We start from the raw sequence: 11,140 nt of genomic DNA, 5'->3' as shown, positions 1-11,140 counted from the left end.
TAATATATTGTCCAAGATCTAAATCTATTATCACAATTTTGTTTTTAAAATATATTTTAATATCAACGTCGATCTACGGATATGGATATATGTTAAACGTTCAACGAATATTTTCCTTAATTATTTTAATTTTTTTTATAGTTATTCATAAAATATATTTTAACGTTTTAGTTTATTAATTTATTATTTTATAAAGTTTTCAATTTTTATTTTTGAAATGAATTGTTTAAGTTTTATATATTTAAATGAAGTACATATTTGATATATTTAAACTTTTCAAATTTATTGAATTAAATATTATTATATTGAATGTTAACTGTTAGTAAACTTTTTTGTAATTATTTATGTAATTTTATTTTATTTTATTTTTTTATAGTTAATAAATTGTGAAATTAATTTTTAAATTTTTTTAGAATTAATTAGCGTAATTGTTTATTTTATTTAATTTTATTGAAGTTAATAAATTAATTATTATTAGTTTAATTTTTTTAATTTGATATTTTTTTTATAGTTTACTAATTATATTTCAAACAATATTTTATGTGATTTTGCTTTATGTAATAATTTGACTTTTTAGAAATGGCAAGAACACGCTGTGCATCATTAATTAGTTCTCGAGATGCGAGTTCTCGAGAAAAGAGTTCTGCGCAGGGCGAGGTTAGGAGAAGACTTACTGTTTTTGCTCGGAGAAGCACGTAGCTTCTATTGAGGATGATCATATTGTTGATGAGCGAGCCTTTGAGGAGAGACATATGAGGCCTATGAGGCTCCTGTTCATTCATTGAGGTCACTGACGACGATGTTAAGGAGGAGGAAAATGCAGATGTTCCTGACATAGAAGAGGATGTCGGTGGATTTGTTGGAGGTTCACGTGATGCTTCATTATTGGCGCACTATGTTCAACATGTCGCTTATGATATTTTGCAAGGTCGGGTGAGTGCAAAACTTAAATTTTAATTATTGTTTTTTCCAATATAATTTATATTAAATATTGTTGTGTAGGATCAAGGGGAGATGTTGAAGTTGATCTCCCACGGTAAAAAACGTAAATAAGTTAGGAGAATGTCACGAGAGAATTCAACACACTGTGTTGAATTCCACTTTTCTGCCTCTCACACAGATTTCCTATGATTACGCCGATAAGGGCTTATTCCTTGGATTCATAGAGATGGCATTTCGAGACCAATAGTTTCCATTTCTCTGTAGGAGAGATGTCGGTTACTCTTGATGAAGTCTCAACATTACTTCACCTCCCAATGTTGAGATAGTTGTGTGATTTGGAGGAGTTGGAGTTTGAGGAGGCTTGTATAGCCCTTGTGGACTTGCTTGGCGTTGATCATGGCAGGGCTCGTGCTGAGATGGAGAAGTCACGTGGTCCAAAAGTCAGGCTCAGCTGGCTCAGAGAGATCTATGTTGAGAGGTGTGAATCATAGCAGTGAGACTATGATGTGAGAACATATCTATTACATCTAGTTGGATGCACTATTTGCAAATAAGAGTGTCGTTTCTATATGCGTGTCTTACTTACTATTATTTAGAGACATACACGCATATGACAAATATGCCTGGTGTGCTGCTGCACTCGTTCATTTATACGAGCAGCTTGGGGATGCGAGTCTGGCTTCCATGAGGTAAATGGCCAGAGATTTAACTCTGTTACACGTATACTTATACCTTCCACATTTATTTCATGTACTTCTTTCCATGTTCGAAGATGAAAGATATTTAATTCAATAATTATTTTTTTAGAGTTGGATATACGAGCATTTTCCTGACATGGGAAGGAGGAAGTTGGTGTCTTCTTCCCTTACAAGTCGCTAAGTGGCAAAGCCCTAGGTAGAGTTCCACTATTGAAGATATTCCGTCACAATTGGATGCCCTCACATACAGTGCAGTTATTTGGCATTTGTATGAGGGACATTGGGGCATTTGTCCATTCTTCGACATATGTATGTATTCTGGATGGATTCGGATTGGTGATATACCCTTTGCTGTCATTTGCCTGAGCGTGTCTTGAGGAAGTTTGGGTTTCACCAAGACATTCCATGATCACCCACTACCGTTACAGATGCAGATATAGTCGTCATTGATGATGCCTTGTTGCACTACACACATCACGTTGTGAGTAATGTGAGACATGCAACATCCCCTTTTGACTACGGCGATGGGTACATACAGTGGTTTAGGAGGGTTTCACATCCTTATATTATTGTTGTTGCAGATGATGCACATCCTTATATTATTGTCCTGGATGTATAAATGCTTGGGAAAACAAATGAAAAGACCCTACATATAAACTACTTGGTCAACCTAGAGCTCGTCGACCGTGAGGAGCGATCTTCCACCGGATCATTTCTTCAGCCTAGGAAAGTCCCGAGACTCCTAGAGCTTACTGACCGATAAGGAGTAATTTGTCATCGGATCAATCCTTCAACCTAGGAAAGTTCTAAGACTCCTAGAGCTCACTGATTAGTTATGAATTTCCAAAGAAAACTCTCATTGCATCGTCTTTTATATGGTCTAAGGAATGTTCCCAGTAAACTCCTGGAGCTTATCGATCGAGTAAAACAAAGAAGAACAAAGACTTAAAGCGCATAGAAAACAGACCTAATACAATGCGAACAACCTCTATTAAAGTTCACAATAATCCCGCACCTCGTCCAATAAAGAGCTTGTTTAGGTTTGGGGCCCTCGTGTATTGTATGGCCACCCGATCAGCCAAGGATCGAGCGGTCGACCATCCAGCAAGGAAATGACTGACTGATCTAGAACAATCATTGATAATTAATCTGAACAATAGTAATAATTAATGGGCAATTAAGTAAAATAATAGTCATTTATTAGTGATTAATATTTATAAATATAACTATGATAAGAGAAAGCTAATTAACTCTGATTAGTAATTCTTATTTTAAGATTATTACGTAAAGTAAGTAATTTAAGCATTAGAAAAAATAGAAGAAAAGAAAGAGCGTAAAATAACAAATAGAGCGCCCAACTTTAAATAAGGAATCTCGACCGTACCATAAACACTTTTTTTTCCTTTCACTGGGCTATATATAATATAATACCCGTTATTGTTTCACAATAAAATTTACTATAGTATTCTCCATATTAATTATATTAATACAGCGAAACTTATAATATATGGATAAAATACACGTATTTGATTTATTTTGAAAATATATAATGTCTAATATATGTTTATTGAAAAACATATAATTTTTTTAAAAAGTATGATAAATATATATTATTGTTATATGAGTTTAAATTAATTATATCTATTAAAAATTATTAAAATAAAAATTATAAATTATTATTATTATATTATTATAGATTAAATACTTTTTGATAAAGAAATACATATATATATATACATATATATATATATATATATACATATATATATATATATATATACATATATATATATATATATAACTCAAATTGACATATCGGTATTTAAATTGGTAAAACTATTGTATACAACTGAGTTATTGAATTAAAATTTTTAGTTTAATAACTAATGTAATCTAACTTCAATTAAAATATTATATACAAAAGTTGGTGATAGCTTGTTGAAAATGGACATGAAAGAGATAGTTAAGGTAAGGGTGTCATTGGAAAGAGGAACATAATCAAATAAAAAAAATTGATGACGTTAAACGTAAGTCATGTTCGTGGGATCCAAAACATTGAAAAACACTTGTTTGTCCCTTTCCTTTGTTAACGAAAGGGAAAGCACTTTTGTCTTTTTAGTTAAAGTTTAGTTCGCATGTTCATTGAGTCATTCTATTTTATTATCTCTTAATCAATCATAAGAAGTTTAGTTTCTATCTCAATGAAAAAATTATTTTAAGAAAATGTCATTTTGACATTTAAAGTATCTCTCGAATTAAATTCATTAGTTATAAACTAGTTTAATCAATTTAATGACAAGTAATCAACTGTAAGAAATATTATTATATTAATGGAATGATTACTTTAATCTAAAAGCAAAGTGCTATAAAGGGGTGGGAAATTCTATTTTAATCTTTATTGTTTTAGTAATTTTCCTTTCTAACGATGAAAAAACTGTGATCCAAACATGGTAGTTAATTATACATTATTTTTCATCAAACATGGCCAGAAAGACACAGGGAAAGTGCCGTGTGGCTAAAATGAAAAAGAAAATAAATGATAAATATATTTTGTAAGAAGGAAAAAGGGGAAACTACTTTATATTATTAGAATACACAGCAAAATCAAAAACAGAAAAAAAGGGAGAGAAAGAATAAGGAGAAACAAACCAACACAGAAACGCCATTCATCTTCAGAGGCTCTGTTGTGTGGTTCATAGGTGAGTTTCTTTCTTCTATTCTTCCTCTTGAATCACCCATGGATGTGGGTTGTTCTTTGTTTTCTGGGAATTTAACTTTTAATTGAGTTTCAGTAAATCTCGTTGGTTACTGGTTTAAAGTCTACAATCTGAATTTATATGGTTTTGAATGTTTTCTGTGATGATGGGTTGGGGTAAAGGTTGGATCTTTAGGATTTTATTCTGATGGGTCTGAAACCATTTCTTCTGTGAAAAGTTCCCAATTATGGAAGTGATGCTTGTTTTTGGTGGGGTGGAATAGGAAAATTGTTTGTGCCTACCTCATTTTGATAATTTTTTAGAGATTTTAAATTGTTTGAAAAGCTTGTGTTCAAGATTTCTGTTTTTGTTTTCCCTTATTGATTGGATTTGATTGATGCTTGGAATAATTTTATCCAAGCTGGTGAAATTGGTGTCTAAGAAATGGATGCAATTCCTATGATGTCGATTACACACTTTATCCCCCTTAAGAACATGTTTTCATTTATTGTTGGCAAGGTTCCTTTGCCAAGTAGAAATGGGTTCTGACATTAGTTCTGGGAATTCTATGTTAGTTGTGATCTATCAATGGATTAGTTTTAATAACGATCTTGCATATTTTAACTTTCTCATGGTGTTCAATTCCCATGCTTTTTGTTCTCAAAGGTTCTTCAGTTTTTTGAAATATGTATGTTCATCTTTAATTTCATTATTTCTGAATAAAAAATGGATGATTTTTTTGTGATTTTTAAAAAGTTTTTTCCATAGGAAGTTATGGCATACAATGTCATTGGGCATCGTCCATGGTGGTTGGGTTCAGGGACAGCTAATTTTTCATTCATTCATTTAGTTTGGAGATGAAATGTGTTGCAATTCTACCCGTTAGTTTTTAATTTCAATTCATTAATTTGTGCACAATTTTGCCTGTTAACTTGGTGCAATGCAACCATTTAGACACTACAAATGTGTTAACAAACAATGATAATTGCAAAAGGGTTATAGATCCATGTCGACATTGGAACTTCATGTAGCAATTTTTATTCAATGCCTGGTTAATTGCCATGATTAATTTAGCATCAGACTTCAATACCTTGCTGCTTTGATCCAACTATTCGTGATTTGCTTATTGAAATGATGAATTTTCCTACATAATTCTGTTATAATTGTAGTGTTTGATTGTTTTTGTTCATGTAAAATGAAGACTGAATCAATTTCATTTTTGTCTATATACAATGCAGACAAGTACAGCAACCAATAGAATGTCTCCATCAGTGAAATCAAAATCCAAGTCCCAGGAGAAAGCCTCTTCAAGGGCTGGTAAGGAACAACATAAGACTTCTCCAAAGACTTCTGTCTCTCCTACTCATGGAAGTGGTGTTCCTGCCAGTCCACAAAATCCGATCTTGGGAACATTTCCAGAAACATTATTGGTTGCTTCCTCTATTCGAGTTCATGACACCGGTCATTTCACGAAAGTAGAGGATGCAGATGAGCATTCTAGTAGTCCCCAAGGAGCCGTGTCGGAGAGTGATTCAGTTTCTATCAATGGCAGCTGCTCTGGTGAGTCAGAAGAGTCTAAAGAGAAGGTAGCAGTAACGAACTCTTCTACACGGCCTGATAGTGTACCTGGTTGTGATAGTGACAGGAGGGAGAAAATCCGGTTGAAGAATGAGAGGAAGCACCAGAGACAGAGGGAAAGGAGAGCTCAAGAGTTGCATGACCGTTGTCGTGGTTACCTATTGTCAAGAAAGCTAGAATCACTTGCACAGCAATTAGTGGCAATGGGGTTCTCTTCTGAACGAGCAACACTGGCCTTAATGTTAAACGATGGAAAATTGGAGCAATCAGTATCTTGGCTATTTGAAGCAAATGAAGAACAATCACAAACTAAGGATACTACCAGCCTTGTGAGTGAGGGTAATCTGAAAATTGACATAACTGATGAGCTTGCTCAGATATCTGCCTTGGAAGTCAAGTACAATTGTTCAAAGCAAGAGGTTGAGAGAGCAATTGTTGCTTATGAAGGTGATCTTCAAAAGGCAGAAAATACCTTAAAAACACAGAAGCAGGAGCAGCATGGGACCCAATCAAAGTCTGAAGATTCTGGTCAGAACAGTATGAGATCACAAGGATTGCCAGCAGAGTCGGTTTCCATGCAGCAGAGAGAGAGTGAAAGTGACTTCAACCATTACAGCAAGGATGGTGGTTCTGACTCTATGTTCCCTGATCTTGAAACCGGGAATGTACAGTCTCTGCAACCGAATCATCCGAATTTCACCAGGGAGAGAAGGTGGAGTGGTGTTCCAGGATCAAGCCCTTCTTCTGCCATGTTAGCCATGGCACCATCCATGCAGGCAGTGTCTCCATTGATCAAAATGGAGGCTGGCATGCCTATTGGTGTTGCAAACGAAGGAAGAATGACTCAACAAGGACTAGGAAGGGAACCAGTAATGATGCAACATCCACAATTCACAAATGCCAAACAAAACTCTATGGTTTCTTTAAATTCCTTTCCTTCAGGAGCTGCAGGGTGGTATGTAAATAGTATTCCAGGTGTTGAAAATGTTAGGTCAAATGGGAAGTTACTACAAACTCAAAGTGTAAGAAGTATCAGTCCAAATCATTTGGAGCAATTTTGCCAAGCACCTTACAAAGAATATTCTCATTTCTTTGGACCAGTAGATTACTCATCTGCTGGGGTGGGTGGTTTCTGCAAGCCAATGGGTGCATCATCAACACCTCCACCTTCGATTCCTCCTCGGCATCACGGTTCATGGAGCATGAACGTGCCGCCGTTGCCTGCACTCGCGGTGCCGACTTCCCTTGGACTGTTTTCCGGTCATCATAATGCAGCCAGAACATTCAGCTCACATCCACACATGGATTGGAACACTGGGGGGTTGATGCCAGAGTTTGACTATACCAGCATAGATTGGAGTTTGAATGTGCAATCTTCTTCAGGTGGAGCTTGTCTAGGGATCTCTTCATTGTTGAGAAACAGTTATGGAAATAGGAGAAGCAGTCCCTGCATGAGTGGATTGCAAAATGTTGGCATGAATAGGGAAAGTTCATCATCTGCTGGATTGAGAGAGTGGACCACTCCTTTTGCTGGGAAGGACTTGTTCAGTGTTCCTAGGCAGTTTGTTACATCTCCTCCTATGTAGTTTTTTCTCTTGAAAAAAATGGTTGTGTTAATGCTTTTTTCTGGTTTTCCAGTGAAATGAATTCATCTTTTTGTGGTCCATGATTTTTTTCAGTGGATGTGTTTCCATAAAAGGCTTAATTTAGTTCTTAATCAATAAACTCTTATAAGGATTTATGTCATAAATTTGATCAATAACTTGTTAGAAAAGACTAATAAAACAAAACCTTACTGGGAAACTTGATTAAATAAATTTAACTGGAATGCTTTGATAGGATAAAAGTTTCTTTTATACTTTCATGTCGTCTGGTTGAAAATTATTAATTTCTATAACTGTAAAGTCATATTTAAATAAAAGTTTCTTGCTTTTTTTAATAATATTGTTTTTGTAATTACAAATGATAAATGTCTTTTAGGATGTCAACTGAGATGTTTATAATTAACATAACTTTTTTTAATTATATTTAATAATAATATATCCCTGTTAGTTTGATTCTACAAAATAAAACAGACGGACATACATTCTAATTAATTTCACTGGTTCAAATGATCATAAGATAAAACATTATTCAGGTCCCAAAAAGTTTAAATTACAATTATATGAGTCTCTCCTGTTAAGAAAGTTAAAAATTAGTTCTTTTAGGGACAAAATTAGTAATTTTTTGTTATTATTACTCAATATGTATTATCACTTAAGTCATACTTTTTTTATTTTAAAAGTAAAGCGATTCCCAAATTATAATTTTATGACATGAAAATTTATATAACCAAATTTATTATTTTTATTAATATATATATATATAGGTTAATTTTAAAGACATTGATTATACTTTATTATTATTATAATAATAAATAATTCTAAAATAATAAATAAAATTATTATAATATCTCAGTTTTTTTTTTCAATCTTTTGGTCTGATTTTAAATAATCACAATTTTTACTTTTTCTTTTCTCTTTCTGTCATTTTCATCACTCCATCTGAGGCTAAAGGGAATAACTTTCTATAAATCTTCCTGAAAGTATCATTTTCTAAAACTTACAACTTAAGAACATCTTAAATGAAAGTTATTAAAAAAAGTAAAAATATTATTTTTAAATAAGTTTTTTAGGTTAAAATTTTTTAAGTTAAAGATAATTATTTACATGAGTAATTTTTTAATTTATGAACAATTCTAAAGCATATATTATAAACCAGTCTAATCGAAGATATGAATGGATTTGAATAACACTATCTTTCTTCCAAATTTTGTTTTGCATCCACTTTTCTATGTACGGTCCATCACTTTTTGTAGAGTGGTCCTTTGTCTCTGCCTTCTTCGCAACAGATCCATTGAAGATATTACACCATTAAATTTTTTTTAAATATATGTATTTAAAATTATATTTAACTTTATAAATATTTTTTAATTTTGATTAATTAAGTAATTTTTCTGATCAGATAAAATCATTAATTGATAAGTATTTAGGATTTAAATTATATATGGATGCAATTACAATTTGAACAAGTATCCTATGATCCAATATTTTATTCCCCATTCTAATCAAATCCTGAATATAGTTGCAATTATCAATCTTGATTAATATATCTTTTTTATCCAGAAATCACGCTTGTTAATAATAAATCCTAAAAATGATTGCAATATGATTTGTTATAAATATTTTTTTAAATTATATTTTTTTTAAAACAAAAAATACTATGAAGCTTTTATTAAGATATTTAATTATTTATCATGTTAAATAAGTTAATAAAAGTATCATCATAATTTTATTGTTGTTGAGTTCTCTAATTTTGTTTTCTTGTATGTAAGCGAATTATGATATGTATTCAAATATATCTGAGAGTTAATTTTTAAAGTGTATCAAAATGGTCCTTAATTTTGAAAATCGATATCAATTGAGTCCTTTCCGTTAAGTTGGGTGGACGGCGTTAAAAAAATTGATGAGTGGATGCTGAGATGACGAACGGACGCTCGTCCACCAGCGAACGAACGCTCGTCCACCAGCGAACGAACACTCGTCCATCAGCGAACGAACGCTCGTCGACCACCGAACGAACGGTCGTCCAGTGTGGAACGAACGGTCGTCCAGCAGTAAGAGGTCGACGAGCGTTCGTTCTCTGGTGGACGAGCGTTCGTTCGCTGGTGGACGAGCGTTCGTTCGTCATCTCAGCATCCACTCATCAATTTTTTTAACGCCGTCCACCCAACTTAACGGAAAGGACTCAATTGATATCAATTTTCAAAATTAAGGACCATTTTGATACACTTTAAAAAACGAGGACCCAATTGAGACATTCGTACATAAATAGGGATGTCGAAAAGGATTAAACCTTATCTAAACTGAACTCATTTATGCACGTTATCGTATTTGTGTTGTTAAGAAGAGTGAGCGAAATGAAGAAAAGTCATTGCGAAGAAAATAGATCTCACGTTAACTCTGCTTTACCTTCACTCCAATTTTTCACAATCCTTTCTTCTCTTTGATTTGGCCACTTTCCTTTCAACCATGCCAGTCCTTGAAACACTTGGCGGTGCTCTTTTTGGTGCTGTTCTTCAGGTGCTATTTGACAAGCTGGATTCTCATCAAGTTGTCGGCTACTTTCGTGGGAGAGATCTCGATGAGAAGCTGCTGAAGAAGTTGAAGAGGAAGCTGATGGACGTCAATGCTGTGATTGATGATGCAGAACAAAAGCAGTTCACTAATTCATTGGTCAAAGAATTGCTTGATGAGGTCAGAGACGCCTTGTATGATGCAGAGGATCTGTTGGAGCAAATAGATTATGAATTCTCCAAAAGTGAGTTGAAAGCTAACATTCAGTCTAGTGCTAGCAAGGTAAGCAGTTTCGAATCCAAGATGAAAGAAGTCCTATATGATGTAAAATCTCTTTTGAAACAAAAGATCGTTCAAGATTTCAAAATTTCTAATGGTGTTGGATCCGAATTGCTTAGTAGAGTGTTAGAGAGAAAATATGAATCCTCATCGTTGGTGGCTGCTGATGATGTTTTTTATGGTAGAGATGAGGACAAAGAAATTATCCTTCGTTGGCTGACATCAGACAATAATAATAAGTTGTCGATACTATCCTAGCGAGTTCTATGTGGGCATTCTATTTTTCTATTCCACCCGCTATCGGGCCGTTATCGGACCACCCAATTTCTACTATCACGTACGAGATGTCTATACCTCGGCGTGAAGGGGGTATGTTGAAAGTCCCACATCGACTAGAGATAAGGCCAAAATATAATATATAAGTGAGATGCAAACCTCACCTTACAAGTCGGTTTTGTGCGGTTGAGTTAGGCTTAAACCCACTTTCTAATAATTCTGATCCACCTCTCCAATCACCGTGTGTCTCACAACGGGCGTCCGCATGCCATCTTCCATCCTAGATCACAAAATCCCTCACTCTATCTTATTTCCTCAAGACCCTCTACATCCATTACCTTAGAGTTTTTGGGTCTAGATGTCACTTTTGATGAATCTTCTTTTTACTTTTCACATCTATCTTCTAGTTCTGTACCTCTACTTCCTACTGTTGATATTCCTATTATCTGTGATCCTCCTAGTGATGCTCCACCCATTTTGTCTCCTCCTTCTTTAGACTCTCATTCACCACAGGATCGTCCTTCACCACCACCCCTTCGGGTTTATAGTCGCCACA

At 34.0% G+C, this 11,140-nt stretch overlaps 2 protein-coding genes across 2 annotated transcripts; both read left to right on the top strand.

The window, feature by feature from the left end:
• Positions 1 to 4,180: 4,180 nt before the first annotated feature.
• LOC124819964 (uncharacterized) lies at positions 4,181 to 7,580 on the top strand. Its single transcript, XM_047291580.2, has 2 exons — positions 4,181 to 4,339; positions 5,575 to 7,580. The coding sequence occupies exon 2, from the start codon at positions 5,596 to 5,598 to the stop codon at positions 7,498 to 7,500; it is 1,905 nt and encodes a 634-aa protein (XP_047147536.2). The 5' UTR covers positions 4,181 to 4,339; positions 5,575 to 5,595; the 3' UTR covers positions 7,501 to 7,580.
• A 2,404-nt stretch (positions 7,581 to 9,984) lies between these two features.
• LOC148202521 (putative disease resistance RPP13-like protein 1) lies at positions 9,985 to 10,566 on the top strand. Its single transcript, XM_088109633.1, has one exon. The coding sequence runs from the start codon at positions 9,985 to 9,987 to the stop codon at positions 10,564 to 10,566; it is 582 nt and encodes a 193-aa protein (XP_087965759.1).
• The last annotated feature ends 574 nt before the right edge of the window (positions 10,567 to 11,140 follow it).

The sequence above is a fragment of the Vigna umbellata genome, chromosome 3, assembly GCF_029865625.1.
Source record: "Vigna umbellata cultivar VRB3 chromosome 3, Vumbellata_1.0, whole genome shotgun sequence".
Classification (NCBI taxonomy): Eukaryota; Viridiplantae; Streptophyta; class Magnoliopsida; order Fabales; family Fabaceae; genus Vigna; species Vigna umbellata.
The sequence above is the reverse complement of the archived record's forward strand: the minus strand, read 5'-3'. Positions and strand labels throughout refer to the sequence as shown.